Raw genomic sequence first — 24,036 nt, forward strand, 5'->3', positions numbered from 1 at the left:
ATACTTTGGCTTTTGTCCAGATCAGCTGCATTCCTTTGTGTAATGATTTGGAATGTTCTCTCTATGACGTACACGTTTTTCAGGGAAACCTGACTTCAGAGGCAGCACTTACACGGCACAATAACCTACACTTTGGCCCAGCCACTATACAAATCAAACGTAGCTTATTCTTAGACAACTTCTCACAAAAACTAAATACGATACCCTGGAAAACTTACCAATATGATTGATATCTTCATTGTTACGATTCTTCTTGTTTTTCTTCTTATTTTTCCCTGTCTGGAGTTTATTCTGCAAACAAAACCATGTTCGAACATTTCTGAGAAGTTGCATAGTTACATACTCTTAGTAAAAACAATCGAAAACAATTAATTTAAGCCTTTGGTAAATGAAGGAAGTTTTGCTTTTCCATAAAGCCCTCAACAATAATACAGCAAAAGATGAAGCTCACAAGAGCAGAAGTCATATGGTTTTTAAGTTCAAAAAAAAAAAATCATGAATTCAGGCGTGAAACCGGACATGGAAACTGCAAACCCTATCTAGAATAACACAGTGTGTAACATAGTGCCACCAACACAGCATATCTTGAAGGTTCATTGAAGTAGAACATATAAACAAGGCTTTATTCAGCTGGAAAAGTATGATGAAGCCTTCGCTTTTCATTCCAAAATAGTGACAAAGAGATAAAAGTACAGTGCACTGTAGCCCTCAGTCTGTTTTTATGATGTAGTAACAGTGAGATATTCACAGTTAAACCTTACAGGTATATATGGTTAAGGTTTTGGATTGATGTAGGAGAAGTTTCAAGATTGAACAAGTATGTCCTACCTGCTCCTGACTACGGAGAACCTGTTCGCCACTGCGGAGGTTCTGCTCTGCTGGGTGATGAACCCCATTCTCCCCAGGGCGGGCCTTAGGAGGGCTCGGCTCTGTCCTGCTGAACACCTTCACAGACTGGGTGGGAGGTTTGACGGGCTGGCTCGATGGTTTGCTCACGGCTGAGGGCTTCACCTTATCCTTCTGGGGCACTGTCCACTTCTGGCCATTGACCTGACAGTTGGCCTGCTGTATGAGAAGGCCGTTACGGGCTTGGGTAATAGGCGACTGTGGGCCTCCGTTCAGGTTATTCAGGTTGTTCTGCTGCACCTGGCCATTAGGCTTCTTAAGTCCCTTCCTCTGGGCATTGTTAGCCATCACCTGGGAAGATTTATCAGGCTGTGACGGGGTCGTACGAGGGGAGCTGCTACTACTCACCATGCTATGGCTGGCACTCACCTGTGAGCTAGGTGGTGCCGTACTTGTCACAGTGTTAACCGAGCGAACTATCTTGGTTGTGCTACGTTTTGCCACCTGCTTAGGGCTGGCTGGCTGAGCTGGGCTACCATTTGCTTTTGCTAGAACTGAAGTTTCCATCAGAACTCGTAACTTCTCTTCCTTGGGTTTAGATTTTGAGTTATCATTGCTGGTCGGCTTGAGTGAAGTTGAAGACTGGGCAGTTTTCTTATCACTGATCACATGGTTGGTTGTTGTTGTTGCTGGCTGCTGACGAGTGGCAGATTTATTCTCACAGATAACAGAGTTATCAGCCATACAGGTATTCAACTCACTATTGTTCTCCTTACTTGAGGCAGTTTTAACGTTTTTTTGAGAGTGTGTTTTATTGGCTGCATCTTCCTGCACCACAGCAGACCTGACACGTGCCTTTTTCTTCTTGCGCTGGGGACCGGGGGACTCCTCACCTTCCAGATACCTCTCCAGTTCTTCTTTGTGAAAACGATGAGATGTTTTGCGGTTGGACTCCGCGGAACACGCTTTGGCAGCTTCCTTCTTAGCTTTCTCTGCTTGTCGCAACCTTTGCCTTTCCTCCTCCATTTTTCTTGCCCTTTCTTCAGCCTAAAAACACAAAGATTGACATTCATATCAGTCAAAATCAGAAAGGCGCAATACAGAGAGATTTGCTGAAAGGAACTTTCATGTTTATGTCACAATACCTTTGTTAAATCTGTCACTTAGTCACAAAATTTGTCCCTAAGCAGTTGGTCTCATTTTTACAATTATGATGGTCAATTTGTTTTAGGTCACATTTCTTTACGTTAAATTGAAATTGCCACCGTCACAGAATTCTTTTTTTTTGTCACATTTCGTAACAAGCAGTTATTCCTGAGATGTGTGGTAGTGAATATAACAGAGTTCTTCATTCTGAAAACTCCCCTTATGATAGCAGTACAATATAAATTGGAACATTCCTTAGCGTCACAAAATCTGATGCAAATAACAGTAGTTAAAAAGCTCTTGTGAGTTAACAAACCTTGCGTTGTTTCTGTCGCGCTCTCTTCGCAGCCTTGGCACTAAGTTGTTTATCTTTGGGATCATCCACACCATTTATAAACTTGAGCAACTCATCCAATCCTTTCACTTCAAGTGGGTCTTTTGACTTGGAGGAGGCTGTGCAGATCGAGTTGATGGGTTTGGGCATGTCATCCTGCTTGGCTTCATTCTGCACAAACAAAATTGCTCAGATAAACTTACTCAAATAAAATCAAATTGATAAAAGAGCACAAAAATGGGGGGTCTGGTAGCATTTTCACACCATATTCATATGATTTGAATTCATTGAATGGTGTTTAATGTAATATTCCAGAATATTTCATGGCATTTATACAACAGCAGTCACTGAAAGAGAAAACTCTCTGCTCTTGGCAAAGTCATTGGCAGTTATCTCCCTATATAACCCACAGATTTTCACAACTGGATCTAGCTCAATGAGTACACCACATTGGTGGAAAGAAAGAGGTCTCCAAATAAATTCATGTCAACCATTTATTGCCACAAGGTCCCCAGTTTACCAAGTTATAAGTCTTTGTCTTTATTACCTTCCTTTTCAACCGCAGTCTCAACCGGTCTCTCATTTCTGCATAGTTTTTGCTGGTTGGTAGACTGGGAGGCTGTGAACAAAATGTATGGAAGTACATTATAAGATTAAGTATATAGAACTCATATTTATTTATTTCTTTGATTGATTGGTGTTACATCGTACTCAAGAATATGTATCTTTTACGACAGCAGCCAGCATTATAGTGCGAGAAAACTGGGCAGAGCCCAGGGGAACGTAACTAATACTTCAAATAGATAATATAATAAATCAAGACCTGACATGCTCAGTGCCAATGCAAAAGTTTGTGGTAAACTCATTTCAACTTCACGGTGGAAAAAACACAAAAATTACATCAAGTTCAGATCAAAGAGTGTGAAATGTTAGTTGTAAATTTGGCCTTTAAACTGAAAATTGAAAATAATTTTGGTACGGTGGGTATTTGGGACCACCTCTTGGTATATGTTGTCTTTGTGTGATAATGTTATAAATGATGATTTAACACATGTTTAATAGATATATTTGCACTAGAATTTAGTCTTTTGAGCTAAAACATGTGTTCAGCCTGGATTTTGATCACATTTATATCTTAAATACATTCATAAATCATATCATAATTCAAACTAAATACATATATTTGGATAACAAATTTACATTCAAAAAAATTTATTAGGCATGCACCACATCATTAAGAACATTATTATGCGAAGACAACATCTACCAAGAGGTGGTTCTAAAAACAAAAAATATTTTCAGATATTCTTTTTCTCCTAAAAGAAAAAATCGAAAAAATAAATAAAGACCATATTTGCTCTTTCATCTGATTTTGGTATTATTTTTATGTTTTCTTCTCCTTTGGATGGTTGGTGAAGTTCAAAAACAATTAAGTATTTGAATAGCACTTGTAAGAAGCATGACCTGAAAGTATCCTTGCTAAAATAAGCTCAACACCCACACATACTAGTTTGAGGGATTACAGCCAAAAATGTGCATGTTTATGTTCAAACTTACATTACTATGGCCGAAGAATTCACAGTAGCAGCAGTCACAGTATTTGCCTTCCTTTTGGTTGGATGTGGAGGTGGAAGAACTCTGCTCAGATCCGCTGTCGTCTATGCTGTCGTAGTTATCGTCGTGGTTTGTCTCACAGTCTGGGTCAGTACATATGGTGGAAGTACCCACGCTGTTACTGCCATTGGCAGCCTGCGGAAGGGCGTTGCTACAGCCCCCTGAGTGAGGCAGTGGCGCCCCAGGCTGGTGGAGATGACTGGTGTTCCGCGGGTGTCCATGATTACATGAATGCGGAGGATTGAGGTTAATATTAGCGTTGGGCCCAATTGCCATTTTGCCTTCGTCTTTCCTGGGCAAATTGCCCCTCATCAGCTCTGGAGGGTTCCTGCCCAGTGAATGACCCCAGCAGTCCATTGCCGTGTGATTGACATGCTGCGGCTGGGATGTGGAGTGCTTAGACTGAGAGGACACATGCTTACATCGCTGCATCTTCTCTCCCGATGGCGCTATTGCAGAGTTACCTCCCATGGTGCCGGTCGCGTAACAGGAGGCATGGGCGTTAACGGTGGGAGCTGGCCATTCAACTGCCCTTGAGATATCACTTGGTGTTTGTTGGAGGTGTTTCGGCTGGCACGCCGCACTGTGGCTTTCTGACAAGACTCTGTCTGCGCAGCAGGGGGCTGACTCATGGCAGGGCTAAGAGAGGACTGCACGTCAAAGGGTCGCGAAGGCGCCATCATACTGCTGGTTGAAGAGTGGTTAGAAATGCTGGAGGTGTTGACAGGGTTCATGAAAGCACTACCGTCCATAGACAAGCCTTCACTGATAAAAGGGCCTGGGGGTAGGGGAGGGGGAGGCAGTAGATCTGTGCCTAAAGCCGCCCCGTACTTATGGCTATCTAACAACATCCGGGTGTTATAGGTGTTGTCCCACTCCCCGTAAGCATGGTACATGTGCTCCTGAAAGCCTTCTGGAGTGTCAAAGTCCAGTTTGAGGGGCACTTTGGCTGGGGGAACCACAGGCTTGGGTTGCCTCATGGGCACGTGAAGGTCATAGAGGTGTGGCTGTAGTAGTGGCCGCACGTGGCCCCGTGTGGCCGTGGATATGTGGGTAGAGGTGGAGTTCAGGGCGGGGCGCTGCAGGCAGGTGCTGGGGCAGAGCTGTGGGCACGATCTTTCCCCTTTGCTGAAGACACACGTGACACTGACACTGGCCGTCCTCCTGAGGCACCTGAAGAACACACCAACATTGTAATATACATCGATGAACTTGGGAAATTCTTCTGGCCAGTTTATTCTTTCTAAGGGGCATACCCCACTAAATGGATAGCAAAAATCTTCCAACAATGTACTGTCCACATTTTAAAAGGCACCTTAAATACCAATAAAAGCAATTACATTTCTCATGAAATATAGACATGCAAATAGGATAGTCATGTTACCTGCTGAGCTTTGGCCTGAGAGATACAGTGATGACAATCACAACTTGTCACTTTACCAACAGCATCTGTCGTCAGAGGAGGGTTGAGCTGATCCTGGGACCAGCTCTGCATGATGTCTGGGTGAAGAGGAAGTGCCCCCTGCTGGCTAAAAGCCTGGGTGTAATCTGCAGCTGACAAGGGAGGTAACTCTGAGGAAGCTTGTAATGGGAAATCTGAGGCTTGGAGAGTGGAATTCTCTTCTCCTTCCTCCTCTTCCTCATCCAGATCCTCCTCCTCCTCCTCATCTTCCTCTTCATCATCATCTTCCTCTTCGTCATCCTCATCATAATCCTCATCCTCATCATCTTCTTCCTCCTCATCCTCTTCTTCATCCTCTTCCTCGTCAGACTGACTCTCCTCTTCCACCTCCTCACCCGTCTCCTTGCCATTCCTAACAGACACAACACAAGGTTTAGTACCGAACAAGTTTTCATATGAAATGTTTGACCTAGGAAAATTATACCCGCATCTGACGACGGGTAGCACTGTAATGGGTGAAAAGACTGATGGTTTAGTCATGAACCTTTTCTGTTACAATTTAAGTCACATCTACCATGATGACCATTCTGCATGGAATGTCACTGGGTGTTTACCTAAACCATTACAGCACTGGGGTTCTCTGTCTACCTACAAGGGGAAGCAAACACTTGTAACGCATTGTCAACAGTGCCCTATATCTTCTTGAATAACAATGCCAGCCATGCTTATTCAGGACGACTTATTATGTTATGGAAATCACTAGCATCACTAAGGTAGACAGCACTGATATACAGGAGTTGCAATATTTGCCTATTTCTGTATATGGAACCCCATTTGCATCAGTTCTCCGAGTTTTTTTTCTATACAGCCATAAGGCACAGCCAAACTGAAAACATATGTACTTTAACTGTCATCTGTTTACAAACTACACGCAGACTTTCGACTTTCCCCCGGTCATACTTACTCCTTCTGACAGTCGGTTAGATGCAAGGCCAACCTGTCAGGGTCCACCATGAGTGGACTGGACTGACCACTGCTGGAGGATGTGCTGGACATGGAGGGAGGGGTCACGTCATCCAGGTAGCTTGTGGAGTCGTGATTGAAGTTAGGTGCCTGATTAGGGTTGTTGTCTACTGAGTCGGGGTTGATAATACCACAGGTTATCATGTGCATTATTGTACATTCATCACAGGGACATCTGCAAAAACAGAGAGGATTTGTTTATTTTCTTAATGGCTTTTTTACACCATGAGAAACATCAACATTTGGTACACAGAAATTCTTGGAAACATTAGGGAAAAAATCTTAATTGTAGAGTTTAATTGGAAATTCAAAGTCTCTAAGCACAGACTGATGAACTGGAAGTACACATTCGTCTTCACAGGCATGAGTGTGAATATTCAAATCTAGCTCAATATGCGTTACTCTTCAACAAAGTAGTACATCTTTATTGAAAATTCTAATTTCAATCTAAAATCTCAGACAAGAACATATTTAAGCTAAATCAGACCAAATTTTAAACCTGGGCAGCATCAAAACAGACTAAACCAGATGCACTCTTCATTTATTTCCTCCAATGATCTAACCTAGATTTGGAAGCTGTCTTGACCAGTGTACACGAATGTAAACTATATTAGGGCTGGTATGTAACTACAGTGTAAAGTTTCTGGTTATCTACGATGATGGCATCTTAATGCTATGCGTATAAGCTTACCTTTTCCAGTTACACCTTGGACAATGACATTCCTCTGGACTTGGTTTGGTGCCCTGCAGTAGATGCCTCATGGTCTCTGTAAAATGGGCTTCAAGTCTGCAACACAGGCACAGACACTGATTCACCAATGATAGCTAATTAACAGATTCAGCAACAAAGTGTATAGGGAAAAGGACCGTAACGTGCAGAAAGTTAATAAAATCAAAAAGGATCATGTTATAGCAGTCTTTTAATGCAGACAATTTCCAGCCCAGTTTCCTGATCCACATCAGATACTTTATGTTCCTGCTACTAAAATGTCGAGGCCTTGGTTTATTTTATCGGCATGATGAATAGTTTGATAAGAGAAGTAACTGCTTCTCTTACCCTGCTGTACACTCCAGCAACTGAGTAGCTGTCTGATTGGTCGATCTCTTCAACACTTGCTGCTCTAGCAACTTCCTCTGCTGTTTAAAAAACATCCAATCCTCCTTAAGCATTTTTTGCTTCACTTTTGATGCCTCCTGTAACATAAACTTTACCATTAGAAATCAAATGAATTATATAATGGGCTTAAAATCTTGAAGACTCTTTAATTTAATGATTCTCTTTCAACATTTGCAAATTGTTACTCCTGAAAGGCAACCTACTTCAGATTTATTTCATTTTCAGGTTGGTGTATGTAATAATAGTTACGTTTCACCTGCTCATTTTGTAAACTGTTTAATCTCGTATTTTATCAACATTTATGCTTCTCATGTTCTTTAAATATTGAAAATTCTTTGTGCTGTGCTGGTGTGTTTCATACTGTTCCAAACAACCAAATCAATGCTAATTGATACTTTTTACTACGAAATTTACAAACCTGTTCTTCATTATAACGTTCTATGAGTTGCTGGCAGTCTCTCCACACCACATTCACCACGGACATCTCGTCATCAAACTTGAGGTAACGCTGTAACAGGTTTGGATATCGGTCCTCGTAGCATGTCTCTTGGAAGCAGAGCCTTGCCTTTGGAGACAAAAACATCAGCATAAGGACACTGAATGGATTTAATCAAAGAAGTTTCTGCAAAACGCAATACTATGCTCTTAATTACATTTTATTTTAACAAAATTTAAATTCGTTTCATGTGGGGTTTAAGGTGATGAATGGTCTTCCACAACTATTCCAATACGCAAAGAGCCACATGATCTGCAATGGATGCTTACTGTTACCTAGGCCCCACTGAGAGCAGAAGAGCACAATCTACAAATTCCCTGTCTATGGCCCAGGATAGAATCCTAGCTACCACTGCTACCTGGTGCGGGCAGTATATAACAGCTTTTGTACCAAGGAGACTTGTTCATACAGATTCCCCAGCTTAATGGATGAAAACAGTTAACCAGGAGAAAGGTCCTGCACTTCACACAATCACACTGGATCCCCCCCCCCCCCCCCACCAACTTTTTCAGGCCAAAACCCCAATTATGCAATTCAGACAACTTGACACAAGGAAGTACAAAAAAAGTAAAAGACAAGAGGAATGTCACATAGCAGTGATATGAAATGTATGTTCCTTTACCTCAGCTGTTTGATTAGGTGGCAAACTTTTCTGCACCATGGGGTCTGTGTATGCAATGGACTGGACAGGTGTTTGTTGTGAAGCTCCAGGTAACCTTAAACTTCTTCAAATGGTCTTGTTCTTACGGGGGTCAAAAAATAAACAGATGAATCAACACAGCAATAAATTCAGCTGAAATCAAAGTTGGGCATGGAAATAGCCAAATTACAGTTGTACCTTGACCTGCTAGTCTTTGGGTATAGACACAGAATAACAAATGAATGCCTCATAAGTAAAGCTTGCCAAAAAGTAGGCTTTTGCATTCGCAAAACAAACAATTCCTTTCTTGTCAATGAAGTCATCTCAAACATCTGGACTATAGTTTTCACTCCAATTTATCAAATAAAATCTATATTACTTCTGCCAACTATTTTAGATGTTACTCTATTTTACAACTTACATGGCCACAATTTAGGATTCAGGGTCCCGGTACCAGTTTCAAAATGGAAGAACCGCTTTGACATGTACATGCAACAATTACTGCAATACAATATTTACAATGCTGCTCATTGTGTACATAATGCTGTGAGACTTATATGAAACAGGTGTCTGGTGTAATGACTTACCAATTCCTGTAGCAGTCCAGCCAGCTTATGGGCTGCTTTACAGAGCTGAGAGTACTCCTCTAGTAATCTTCCCACAAACTCCCTCGCTTCAGCCACTGTCTTGTGCCCGCCCGTCAGTTGACGCAAAAGCGTCACCCTTTTTTCTAACACAAATTGACGAGCTTGGGATTCAAGACGACGGAAGAGTTGATGGGGGTCCCGGCTACACAGCCTGTGATCAAGCAGTTGTGAAGAAGCAACTTCATGTTAGAGTAATACCAATACAATATACTGGACAAAAAAGATAATCTTCCATATACTGATGACAAAAAAAAAAAATACACTAAACAGGAAATTTTACAACCTGGCTGTCTCATGCTATAACAGCATAGTCAAAGGTAGCATTCAGAGGATACTCTTTGATTTAAACAGAAATACTGCTAATGTTAATAATTGTATTTCTTTAAACAGACACAACAATTCTCCAATGATTAAGACATAATGAAGAAAATTTCATCTATCATGGATTAATATGCCCAAATATGGCATCAAGAACAATCCCACAACAAGTACATGTATGTAGTTTATATAATCACACAGAAAGGTCACACAACTGGTACAATGTTATATACTTTAAGTGATCCAAAAAGAAAATCACTCGTCAAGTAAATTCGTAATCTCCAATATTCAAGTGCACAATGAGACATTTACCTATGGACAAGTTCTGTTATTCTGTCCTCCTCCGGCATGGTGAGCTCGGGATCAGGGGTAGATAACCCCTCCTCTACAGACTCCCCATTACGGTAGATCAGCCAAACAGCCTTCCTCAACTCCATCCAGCACTTTTGTAATTCTTGCGTTTCTCTCTCATGCTCAGCTTCTATTTGTCTGTAAGAACAAGACTCGAGATTTCAGAATTACAGATCACAGCATATCTGAAGTTAAAAGACAAAAGCAAACAGGACAGTGACTGTGAATCAGATCAGCTGGTGATTACTGTCAATAATTACAGATTTTTCAGGTACTTTACACAACTGTCACTTGTTCTTATAAAACTTGACAGAACACCATTAACTGCTATTTCCATTTAATACAACATTAGCAAGTCACAATATAAAATGCAAAAAAGCTATCAAATCATCCTCTATAAATTCCATTAATAGCAGCAAGTGACATTTATGCACTAGACATAAATCAATTTTTTTCTTTTCCAGGAAATGTTTCAAATTTGAATGAAACACTGTTAATGTCATATACCACCGAACAGTACAGACATAGCAAGACAACATAATATTACATCGAAACTAGCTGTGTTCCGTACACTAAAGCTACATCAAGAGCAAAACAGTAATAGAATCCTTACCTGCGTTCTGTGCAGGCTTCACAGGTGCACACACTGCCATTGACAGAGCTGGACTCCCCAGCAGGTACTGTTGAACCCAAGTTCATATCCGATAAAAACGGTAATGATGTGGAGTCCACGGTGAATTCTTGGTCCTGTTAAAAAATATACAACACGTTCATATATTAAGTGAGAGTGGAAATTTTCTGTTATCAAAGCCACTTCTAGCACACCTCTAAAAATGACAAAATATGAGTCAATAGCTGCTCCATCATATATGTTTATTTAAACATACAAGTTGTAACAGGAACTAACTTCAGGAAGTTATGGAAAAGTCAAGTGATATGGTCATGCAGGCATTACCACACCTGACATGAAAGCAATAAAATTTCCAGCACTAATCTGATCAGCGAGTTGCAAACAATATCATGTTCGAAAAATCACTATTTTACAGCTGTGGAAGTTCTGCTGAAATTTTATCTACACCATTCATTTTAACAGCAAAAATACAATCATTCAATAATAATGCTGATGAACTGGCAGAGTCACAACTTTTATTAATGTTCTTCAATGCTCAGTAATACTTCAATACTACTTTCTTTAAGGACTAAAATATCAAAATACACAACAATGTGTAAAAAGACGATATAAAAGAGAAGATACAGCACCCAATGTTATCATTTGAAATGAACATGTTGTATATACACACCACAAATGTAAATGTACAGAGATATGCTCTTCACTATCTAAAGGTAAGGATACTGATATATTTTAACTGATCTACATGTCCTGTACCCAGTCACCCTGTCAAGGAAAAATGACAGAAAATGACACAGTAAGGAGCATGCCTGCAGAATACAGCGACATGCTGTCCTACACTGTACACAAGATCACAGAGTTGGGGGAGACAGGCAGGATAAGGACTCTGCAATCAGCAGGCCTGCTCGGGACAGTGCCTTACCAGAAATGAAGTGTCAAGGGATGACAAGCCAGTCTTTTTCTCCACCTCTTCCACAGACCTGCGACAGTTAGGGCACACCCATAGAGGAAGCTGTAAAACATACCAGCAAAATCCCAGTTAAAAAAAAAAAAAAAGAAAAAATTGCAAAAAGGGATATTGTTGAAGCCACATCTGGCTGACACACTTTAAACTCTATGGCTCTGCCAGACAATACAAGGACTGCTTCTGTTGATACCACAGCGGGTTAGCATTGCAGACCAATCTGAACATCTGCTTTGCAAATCAAAAACGGACAGGATTACTTAAAGAAAGAAAGATGAACCCCTGGAGCCAAAATCCCATGTGGCACATGTGAAAACACATTACATATACATGCAAAATCTTCAGTCATGTCCTCCATGAATCATCATACACTATATGGTCTTTCTTCATACTGTGTCTTTTCATTAGAAGGTACTTATCAGAGGAAACTCGTCTGAGGAATCCCCTCCCTCTGCCAAACAAAGCCTAAAACTGGCCTTTGTTTACTTCTATGAAAGTGTAACATGCACCAAAAAACGTAACATCTCCTGAGATACAATATTCAGTTTCAACAACATAAAGATACCATAATTTGCAGGTATATGTGGTCCAAGTCTATGAACAAGATCAGGAACTGCTGAAACCTGGACTTCAACAACACAATCCTTACATGATTGCTTTTGCCTAACAGCTGTAATACATACTAGAAATAAATCATTTAAAATACTTCACATCCAGGATATTATTGTACAAAATAGTATTCAGTAACTGTTAACAGCAATATTCCAAAGAAAATCAGTCACTCAGAACTATGAAATTTACAGAAAAAATCCTTGAAGTAAAATAAAGTAAAATAATTTAAGTCTGCAACAACTTCTCCCTCTTCATCTGGTATAGTTTGTAAATTAGGGTACAGGTCTATTGCTCCACATACAAAAAACAGGAGGGTAGCAAGAAGGAACGGATGTATAACCTAGATATCCACAGTGAAACATGTTCCCCATCTATATGTACCCCAAAGTTTGGTTTTTTAATACACTCCACACAAAATAGGTCAATTGGGTACTGTGTATCATTCCTCTTTTTACTCCTTTCAGTCTTCAATTTCAAGTATTATTCCAATTACATGTATCTGAACAAAATAAACATAATTAGTGCAGTGCAGTGCAGCAGTTATTTCTATGGTGTTTGACTGTTCCACTTTACTGCCCTACATTATAATAAATGTAAATATACATGCACATATTTTAAATACGTAGCAATTAACATTTTTACATCCAAGGGATCTATTTGTTTCTACACAACATACGATCGATAAACTACTGAACTTCTTATGGAATATATGAAGTGTTAAGACTCAATGGCATTGTAATGGTATTGTTATACATGTATATGATATAGGGTGAAGCCTTCCCACAATATCCAGGTCAACAGACTGAATCATTCATAAATGCCATATCAGGTACATATACCATGTGCAGCGATGAAATGGTTGACTGTACTCTTATACACTGTTCAATATAAGCTTGAAAAAAAAAAAACAAGTTTATGCACCTAAAATTTACTTTTCACAGTTTTTTTCAGGTAAATGAACGTATCATGTTCAAACATTGATCTTCATCCATGATAATTACCATCATAATGGATAACCTATGTCCCATTTGCATACTCCAAAGATGGACTGTTTCTGTTGTAAGCATTCTTAATTACTAGCAGTATGCTACGTCTAAGTATCAGTCATTCATTAGACATGAGGCAATATCACTATCACTGAATAATTTCTAGACTTACTGCTGACAATGTGCTAGCATCTTCGCTCTTGTTTTTATCATCTGTTTCTGAAAAGGACAAAAAAATGCACAATATATTTTTTATTCAATATTATATTACTCAATCCAATTCAATACAAAACACTGTCCCATTGAGATTACAGGAAGCTGGCCATCACTATTTCACACATGGAGGACCATACTAATAAATGAATAAATCTCCTTGTGCATGTATAGTTACTTCCCCAAAAAGTGTAACATTTTTGAAAGCATTTTTATCACAACTTGTAATCTGTTGTGAACCGCTAACACTGCCCATGCATGGTCATAATCAAAATTTAAATGAATGCATACCACCATTCCTTAAGTGCATTTTTTTAAACACAGAAAGATTGAAGAATTAATGTGCCAAATGTGGCAAAAGCCGAAGTGTGACAGCCTCTCTATGCTTGTGTAATGCAAAGCACCCTGAATCTGCAGTGTCACCATTCTCAAGCTATTATTATACATGGAGATCCCTGGTGGATGATTTCCCAACTCTCAGGGGTGAGAAATTACATTATGATTAAGGCTCCCCTGGGATATAAATGTCTGTGCAGAGGAGCATCAGGCCTTGTACTAGTCACAGCTTTATTAGTTACTGTATACAATTTGATCAATATATCCCCGTCTGGATGTTAGGTCTATATTACTGCCTGTGCATAAAGTATGTCTATAAAATTGACTATTCATGTATTAAGTCTGTTAATATATGCAATTCTCTCATGTTTTCTTTGACACTAACTCGGAACACATCCTTTTTGACTGTACACTTTTATAAGTCTGCATAATTATTTTTCCAAATCAATATCTCTCCAGCGTACACTCTGCCTAAACCAGCACACTGATCTGTCAGCTTCACATAGTAGTTAAAGGAAAAGACCTCTAAAAATCGAAGTATGCATCACTAAATAGACCACTTAAAACTGTGCATAAATATACTTTCATTTATTTTCTTAGCTTTTTGTGAAGAGTATTAAAGGCACTCAAACATTTGAATTCTAATGTGGGCTTTACTATCAGATGTAAGGAACTCTGACGTCACAGGAAGTTTTTCCAGCTCAAATCACTACACTGAATGTTGGAATAACCCTTTTACCAATGAGTGAAAGATTACTAAAATAATGTTCTCAAAAATTCCTTCATTCTGGTGAACATCAGGACAAAAACTTTTCAGCTTTCTTTTACTTTCAGATACATAAAATTCATTGCACACTATAACTGCGAAACAGGCAGAAAATGCAATACACTTACACTTAAGTAAGGCAAATCCTGATTGGCTGAAGTCATACAGAACTTTGGATGTAAACATCATGTGCTGAACTCATTTATTGGAAAACTTTATATTTTGACTGTGGGACATGGATTTTGGATCTATTGAAATAGTCAGCTTTAAAATGAAATGATGAACCATACTGATGTGTGAATGAGCCATGCCAAACAAAGCTGTGGTAAGGCTTATTGCTTCACAAGACTCTTACCCATCTATGAGGAAAGTGACACTTCAGGCCGACAAGCGCAGAACATCATTTTGTCTTTCTCTCTTTTTTCTTTAGCTAAAGCAATGAATTTATCTTCTTTGCAAGACAAAACCAGTTTGTGACGCTTTACATGTATTTGAAAAGCATAAATAGCATCAGTGATTCTTTTGATTTATGTCTCACCCCCTCAACAAACACATATTGAAAAGGAATTTTTGTGAGCTATATGTACACGTAGTGATAAATGGAGCAAAGATTGCAGGAGCAATTTCATATTGTGACCGTAATAGTCATGTGGTTTATTTATCCGACTGGAGTTTTGTGCCATTCTCAAGAATATGTGTTATTGGTAAAATGAAGGTACATGTACAGCAGTAACCCAGGGATGGGTTCTTTCTAAGTACACATTATTTAAAAAAATATCCCAAAAATAACTTTCACTGCTACTGGAGCAAGAGAGAATTCCACATCAGCTCAGCTAAATTAAATACTCAATATTGGCAGACTTTTCCTCAACAATTTTGCAACACATACTCATGTTGATACACGAGTAGGTTGCATACACCAAGTTTACTGGTATGGTAATCAACATAAGCTGAGGGATTTAATTACTCTGAATGCAACTTTTACCCATGATATCCAACCTTGTCAAGATCTAGTATCTATCTTGCCTGTAGAGACCATACATTACATGTTTCTACACCCTCATTCCATTTATTTATTTATTTATTTGATTGATGTTTTACGCTGTACTCGACAACATTTCACTCACATTTCACTTTTCACAGCAGCCAGTATTATGGTGGAAGGAAACTGAGGGGTAACACCTTTGCTCCATGCACCAAGTGTTTAAAATGAACTTCTCTTATCTCCTATAAATTAATAACTGGAGACTTACATTTGATGTTGATGTGACCATGTGAATATTCAATACACATTCTGACATAACACAATCATTTTTATGAACAAGGGTTATGCGCATGTACATTACAATCGGTATTTCGGCCACTGTTAATGTCCTAAATATCCGTCAAAACAGCCAATAGTTTTACTTAAGATCACAAACTTTACATCAGAAATATACAAACCTTCTTTGACTTTGGAGGCATTTGGAGGGTCTGGCCTCTCACAGCGACATAATAAACACCGTTCACCCCCCAGGTAAGGGTTGGGGCCTCGGCTCAGGGGTGGCATGGGGCTATCACAGTCATATGGAGCATCCATGAACTTCTCAATCTCCTTAAGATCCTGAGAAACAAAAAAAAAAAAAAAAACGAGTCCCTTTAATAAATATTGCAAAGCCCCATCTATAATTCACTCCCAAAAGAATGACTTCAATCATAATCTACAAAAGTTTCTAAAACTGAGAAATTCAAATCATGTAGGTATTGTAAATGATTTCTGTAAAGGAATTTAAGTAATATCTAATTTTTAGCAATGTCACAGACGGGAAAAATTTGAAAATTAATTCAACAACAATAAATGCGCATGCCCGAAAACATAACACGTAAATACATATCTGAAATTACAACAGACATATACCAGTACAAAATATTCTGCCTAAGACCTTAGCCTAGAGCAAAATAATATGGACATTGACAGTTAAGAACTCAAAGCTAACATGAATATTATAGGCAACTTGCTGGGAGATCTCTTATTATTTATTTATTTGATTGGTGTTTCATGCTGTCCTCGAGAATATTTCACTTATACGATGGCGGCCAGCATTATGGTGGGAGGAAACCAGAGAGAGCCCGGGGGAAACTGACAACCATCTTGCAGGTTGCTGACAGGCCTTTCCACATACGACCGGAGAGGAAGCCAGCATAAGCTGGACGTGAACTCACGGCGACCGTATTGGTGAGAGACTGCTGGGTCATTACGCTGCGCTAGCGCGCTAACCAACTGAGCCACGGAGGCCCCCCGGACTCTTAAGATCTAGACTCTTAAGGTCTAGCATACATTTCAGAAACAAAAACCTCTTCAAACTTAACAAGGTCCATAAGAATTTGGGCAGTGTGGTTAATCTTCTGTTTTCATTGTTTTTCTCAGCGTGTAGATGATAATTACAGGAGGTTAATTCACATAAAAACTCATTTACTGCTCACTGACAACAGTTTGAGAATAAGCAGGTGGAGGTTCAATCTACAGCTGGTACACCTGAATAAGCAAAAGGAAGTGTCAACTGTACAGGAATACATCTCATTTTCTTGCATATGGTTTTGTACGAACAGCCATGGAAAATCCACGCGCCTTTCACTATCCCTCCTGATGTTTTTATTCAACAATATGCCAGTAACCATGGTGACAAGCTGACTATGAAGTAAAACCATAACAGAATCTGGTCAATTCAGCAACATCGGTAGAAGCGTTCAAATATTTATTGTACACTAATACCCACATTCTGTAGAAACTGAACGTGTAACAACTTTCTTTACTCTCAAACATGTATATATCCATTCTATTTCAACCCAATGAAATGTGAGCTGTATTTGAGGGAACAGACATTTGCCATTATGTTCTCTTAACTGTCATGTCTAACAGAAATCACAACAAGCGAGGTGAACCAGTTCTTAACAGTAGCACCTTGAATGCTTTCATTTAGTATACAGGTATGTACACATAACAAAGGTATCACTTAATCATGAAAGGAGATATCATACTACAGTTCAAGATTCATATTACAAGAGAGCACAGATGAATGCACCTCAGCACCTTGACTTTGCATGTCAACCTGGAGTGAAACTGCATGTATTAATCAACATCAGCATCTGGCCTCAGGATCAGATCAATCTTAGATTTGGGTCAAAATTTCAAACCATTTAAAAATAATTATTTCTCACATAATAGGAGGAAAATATTGCTTGACAACGTAAATTCTGGGTAAGTTATTGTACAACAAATTTCCCCTCAAGGGAAAGGAAGTTTTTAATGACTGAAATTTTGACTCCAGTCTAAGATCGGTTTGTTATCCCTGGGCCTGATTCACAGAAACTGTTTCTTTCTTTTAACAGTAAAGTGATCTTTTAGTTCATGTTTGACATACTTGTCTTCATGGTGATATCCTTTGACCTAAATTAATTTTAACCATCCTTTGACCTACATTAATTTTAAACATCCTTTGGCCTACATTAATTTTAATCAACATGTTTAAACTCTGTTTTTCTCAACATTTTGATCAGTGCTGTCAACATGTGGACAAGATGAAATGGGGCGCACATGTGTATGAAATGTAACACAACACTGGCAATCCCAGTACCTGTGAACTCCACATGATGATCTTTTGCAATTTTCACATGTTGTACACTCTGCATGTATCCTCAACTCGTATATCATGTATATTTCTTTCTTTTCGTCAGAAACGTGCAATCAACAACATGTCAGGTATCTGGTGGCTACATGTTTTAGATAAACTGTGATTAAACATGTTTGCATAGAGCTCCATACCCTGTTGTGCTGACATGGCCAGCGTTAAATTTAGGAAAAATCACTGAAGGTCTTAACTCAAGCCATCAGCATGTAGGAGATGTTCAAACAGCATCACAATGCTGTGTTTGGCCTGGTGGCTCCTTATGCGGTGCGAGAAGGCAGAAACTTCCAGGGATGGCCAGGGGGAGAAGGCGTGGAGTATTTATAGAGGGAGCAGCATCTGGTCAGATGCCTATTACAGCCGCTTGACAGAAGCAATCAAAATCAGAATCACAGCTGATCAGTGTATGCTAAGCTCTTCAGCAGTAGGGGTGGGTGGGTCGACAGTCAAATAGATGTAGATAAACACTGCAACAACCCCCTACCCCCTTCACTGGTCAAACACAACTAACAAGCCTCATTGGAACAGTTAAACTGCAAGCTACAAAGCACTCATATATGTATATGTCTGCACCACTACCATCAGTATGCAATCTACTAACACATGCATGTAGATTACACTTGATATGCATAAACATTAATCGCATACCAGCACTAGGGCATACATGTATATGAAGAACATGGTAATTAATAAATACAGATGGGCTAAATGCAATTATGTATGTCGCATATCCAGACCAGCGTTCAAGGACACGTCAAACAACAGAGACATCATTGTGGAAAAAAAGTATCAGGCTGCATGCACTAGTCAATAACTTCAATATATGCTGTTGGTTACTTACACAGAAAACCCCTTTAAATGTGTGTGGCTGTACATTTACATACAAAACTATTGTATGTTCAAGTTAAACCCACAGATACCCACACAGCACCAAACACATTAAGAAATATCCCATACTGTGTCTTGTGGGTCATGATTTTCACATCACAAGAACTGAGTTTGTACCATTCAAACCTTAAATATTCCATTCAATTTATGTATACTGATATACTTGTGAATGTAAATTGTGAAACATTGTGAATCAATTACCATAAACATGGACATACATCACCTACAATATATGTACAATCTACCTCATGTACCTCCACATTTTGGCCAGATTTGTTCATTTAAGTCTTGAAATGTCAGCAAAATTATTCTTGACGAAAGCTAAATATATACATAACACTCGGGCTCTACTATACAGTAAGTGTGATTGTTTTCAGTATCGTACTACATGTACATTGACCCTGGTGCTGTCCACACTTAATCAGCTGCCACACATTGCATATTGTTTCTGTTTATTCAATAATATCCATCAGGACAATGAAAACAATGTGATTATAAAAATGATCAGTTCATGTAGATTGTAAGTTTATATGACACATTTAAATGTCACAGCCCCGTGTTACATAACATAGGACACAATGATGAAAATTCTAATGTGCTGCAGTTCTGTATGTTTAAAAGCCTGTACACTGTATCAACAAGGAAATCTCAACACACCTCCTCTTCCAAGTATTCAATAATTTAGATGACCACATCAAGTACTCTAGACATAACATCCACTTCTACACCCACCAGGGAAATTAAATACCCTGGACCTTGCTTAATAATCAGCCATGAATCCATGTTTTTGTTAAAAAACCCTCTGCTGCACAGCCCACACTACACCCACAAGTGATCAATACGTGCGTATATGGCATGCACTGCCTCAGTTTGTCTCCTGAACCACTACAGGACTGATCTACGATCTGGATCTACGGTGACGCAGTTACCACACTGTTCTCCATGTCACAACCTCTCACTTTCATAATGATAAAATGTTCTCAATTAATATTACCTCATTGAGGCCGGTGTCAGGGATATGTCATAATATGAAATGTTAGGTTATCATGCCTCAAGATAAAAACAATGTGAAAATATCCCCTCCGAAGACATTCTTACTCGCAACAGTATAAGTAAATGTGTTATTTGTAGAAATAAATGCACCCAATACTGTCATATATTCAAGATACTGTCTATTAGGAATATACAGAGTGTGAATTAAGAAAAGAAAGAATAAAAAGGATATCTCTTTTACTCAATGTAGTAACAGAAATCACTACATATTCGTACGAAATTTAGTGAACAAAGCCTATGGACAAGCTTTAAGATTAAGAAAAAGCTAATCTACTTTGCACAACAACAAACCAAATACATGCATATCTGCTGCAATGGTCATTACATGTCCATGAGACCAGAATATTTATGGTCATAATCTTGCTTATGCACACTTAATGGGCTTAAGGTACATTAGCAATGAAACGTATGGTGATTTCAAATTGACAAATATCAAATGAATGATGTAAAATTCAGATTAAATCAGATTAAATTAATGTAACCCTATGGCAAAACCTGTCACAAAAACCTCAGATAACAAAGTAGTACGGTCAAATGGTACATGGGCTATTGATAATCGCTATTTGTTCACAGCAAAACCGATCAATGACACTTACTCCAGCCCGGCTTACAGAAGAGCTGTCAGTAACTTTCTCAGACCATTGGCTCAACACTATAGCTGCCACGTTTCTAAGTTTAGGACAAGACAACAACATCGAAAATTTCACTATCCTCTGACCGGCTGTTTACTTTTTCATTTCAGCAACCCTTACTTTTCAAATATTGTCAAATGTCTACCATAATTTGCCTTATATTCATAACAAGTTTACTAAATCCACACATGTATATAATCATACATCATAACAACAGAAAGAGAAGTCTTTGCAGGAATTAATAGATAAGTAGGACAAGGCAGAATTCCTCACTTCAGATGAGCAAAGAATTTATTCATTTGATAGGAGTCAAACACTACACTCAACACTATCACTTACCAAACAGCTACATGTGCCCTCTTTATGGATTCTTTGTTTTGCTTTGCATGATTGTGTGTCTTCGTTCTAAATACCATTACACAACACTGAAATTTTCTTAACTGAACGCTTAGTATAAAAGTTGAATGAGCTTTATTTTACACAATCCTTTGACCACATGGACAATATCAACATACATACAATGCCTATACATTCGACCTAAATTGCCATCTGAAATAAGCACTTTGAAATATGTGTCTGTCAGGGCATATATGATGTATCCAGTGATTGAAAACCACCACCAGATTACCGCCTATAAACCACCAATACTTCGTATAAGATATCTCATTTTAACAAACAGATCACACAATGTAATAATGCAAACCTTAATCAACATCAATAATCAAGACATGCACACAAGTTAGTGGCAAGCTACCTTAAGTAGGTCAGCTAGGTGCAGTGCTATCATAATATGGGTTCACCTAAATAATAGAAGTGAAAATAAAAAATTGGAACATGATGTGCCTTCCACTTAGTCCTAAATTAGGCGTACCTGCTTACATGTAAATCAACATACTCTCTGACAGCAACACAACTCATCTGTTTAACACACATATACTCAATTACTTTTTCAAATTCATTTTTTTTGTGCAAATAATTATATGCATGTTTTATCTGTTCATGTAGAAAAACAGTTCTAAACCTATGGCATTTGTTGTGTGACCTCTATTCTTGATGTCCCAGCATGCATGACAGTACAGCCATACTGCTCCTTGTGTCTCTGAAATGTGATATTTCACCCAAATAAATATTACAATAGAGAGAAGCCTGATACATTCATAATTCTCTGGGTCTATACTGTTTGTATTTTTTTTTTCTATCTGTCTACTGCCTGGTCTAAACAGGTGCCCCACCCAAACAGCACACTGTGTAACACGCACACAAGCCAGAAAACATTTAGGAATAGCTGGCATTTTTTCAGGAGGGCTGGTTGAGAGAGAGTTCAGTGTAGTGGAGGATTGACCTGGACAGTGTGTGACTGTGTCATGACCCACCATGTACAAGTATGCTCAACCCGACTTCAACAGGCTTCAAACCCCAGACAGCAAACACACAACACAGCTGGATTTCTGTCAATCCACAAGAAAATCCAAGTGAAAAACTGCCTGTGGACTGCTGTCAAGTAACAGCACGTAATGATGACATCACAGATCTATCACATTGTCATCACAGACAGTTCAATGGGAACAGACATGCAGATCCTTCGACTTCCGCTCAAGGAAAACTCAGCTGAACTCTGGCATAAACATGATGAATTCAAACAAATGGAACACAAAACCACTACATATTATAAAGTATACTATAACATGTATCGTATATGTAATAAAGTATGACAATATTACATATGACATATTATGGATAGATTTTTGCGTACAGCGTAAAACACAAATTGAATAAATAAATATTACGAAGAGTCAACAACCAACTGCACTGCAAAAGGGACAATTTCCCTCAGCTAAAAGCTAGATTTTAAGTTTCATTCCTACCACATGATGGCTGAATACTGTTGAAGTAAGCTTCAAGGTACAGGCACAGATCTTCACTAAGTTAAAGGCATGGGTGCTTATGTGCAGCCACATCAATATAATTTAACAAATTCCTAACGTCAACAGGTTTAGCCACAGACATGTAAGTTCATGTTTACATTATCATTTATATACACCATAAATATATATACGTTTATAGCATACATGTACAATATATATACATGTATGTAAATGAATTCAATATGTTTGTAACACTGTAGTATTCTGCCATTTAAAACTATTTCTGTTGCATTACATTTGATTACAAACCTTTCAACTAAATTATGAACTACAGTACTGTGCTAAGCACTGCTGATCCCCCCCATCCCCTTCTATAGCCTCCACAGCAAGTATTCGTACCAAGCACTGGTTAATGTATAGAACGCAAATGTACTAAGCATGCATGTGTATTTATGTACATTATATATAAATAGTGCAATCATCAGGGCTTGGGTAGGGTTAGCGTTAGCTGTACATAGTCTACCAAGGAGGGAAACACTCTAGCATTCAGCAGCCAATGACTTTGGCAAAATGCCTAAAATAGTATTGTCTTCAATTGCATGGACCACTTGGTGGTTATTAACAGATATATATGCACTGTGCACAGAACCACCCTACTTCTATATATATGTGTCTAGTGGGGGTATATAAGCATAGATTCAAAATGTGGCTTTCATTCAGTCTTCATAACTTCGGCCATCAATGTATATTTGCAGTTAAGCTAATTAGAAAGCAACCTATAAGCGTATTATACACAATTCTCTCAGTTTGAGACAAGAAGTTCATCTCTTCAGAAAACAGGTAAATGTGTACCAGAAATAAAGAATTCCTATAATAATGTGGTAAGCATGAATCATATAGGGATAGAATTAAGTTTTTCTGCTTACCCTTACCTGGTAATGTGGGTATGACCAAGATATTATTTATTGTTTCATTTGTGCTCTACAAGAGTCCTACCACACGGGTTAAGGATGAGGTCTTCAGCGAGAGATAGATGGTTCACATCACTTGCCAACAAGGGCCTCCAGAAGTAATCATTCTACAGAATTATCATAGCACTGGCTATTGGCCTTTCACTATGTGGGCTGAAAAGGATGGTCAGGACCATTTATCCTAACCAGCACTGATCAGAGTTTTCATCAATACCCAATATCTGGTCAGTTTACCTTATCATTTATGGTATGGATTATTTGAATATATTTTCATCTGGAGAGCAGACATCATTTACATTAGACAGTTTAGATAACTTACATGTGTTATTTTTTATTCATGTGTGACTATACACAAAATAACCACGTAAATACGTTCTGCAATTATGCTGTATCAAAAAAACTTGGTCATACATGGCTGCTGATTATGTAAAATTAAAAGAGCGTGAGGGTGAATGTCAAAAATAGGGCGTCTCACAGGAACAAGTTCAGGATGTGCACACTTCACTCCCAGTACACCAAC

General features: G+C 38.7%; 1 protein-coding gene across 1 annotated transcript in view; it reads right to left on the reverse strand.

Moving 5' to 3' along the window:
• The window catches only part of LOC135467280 (protein FAM193A-like), a 42,079-nt gene that overhangs the window by 1,928 nt on the left and 16,115 nt on the right, over nt 1-24,036 (reverse strand). The window contains 21 exon segments of the mRNA XM_064745047.1: nt 219-291; nt 829-1,893; nt 2,309-2,497; nt 2,874-2,945; nt 3,884-4,396; nt 4,399-4,969; nt 4,971-5,113; nt 5,325-5,754; nt 6,307-6,540; nt 7,057-7,152; nt 7,423-7,559; nt 7,901-8,047; nt 8,601-8,665; nt 8,668-8,685; nt 8,688-8,720; nt 9,202-9,416; nt 9,896-10,072; nt 10,548-10,681; nt 11,488-11,577; nt 13,300-13,346; nt 15,886-16,045. Of these exon segments, the coding sequence (XP_064601117.1) occupies nt 219-291; nt 829-1,893; nt 2,309-2,497; nt 2,874-2,945; nt 3,884-4,396; nt 4,399-4,969; nt 4,971-5,113; nt 5,325-5,754; nt 6,307-6,540; nt 7,057-7,152; nt 7,423-7,559; nt 7,901-8,047; nt 8,601-8,665; nt 8,668-8,685; nt 8,688-8,720; nt 9,202-9,416; nt 9,896-10,072; nt 10,548-10,681; nt 11,488-11,577; nt 13,300-13,346; nt 15,886-16,045 (4,609 nt within the window).

This window comes from Liolophura sinensis, chromosome 6, assembly GCF_032854445.1.
Source record: "Liolophura sinensis isolate JHLJ2023 chromosome 6, CUHK_Ljap_v2, whole genome shotgun sequence".
NCBI lineage: Eukaryota > Metazoa > Mollusca > Polyplacophora > Chitonida > Chitonidae > Liolophura > Liolophura sinensis.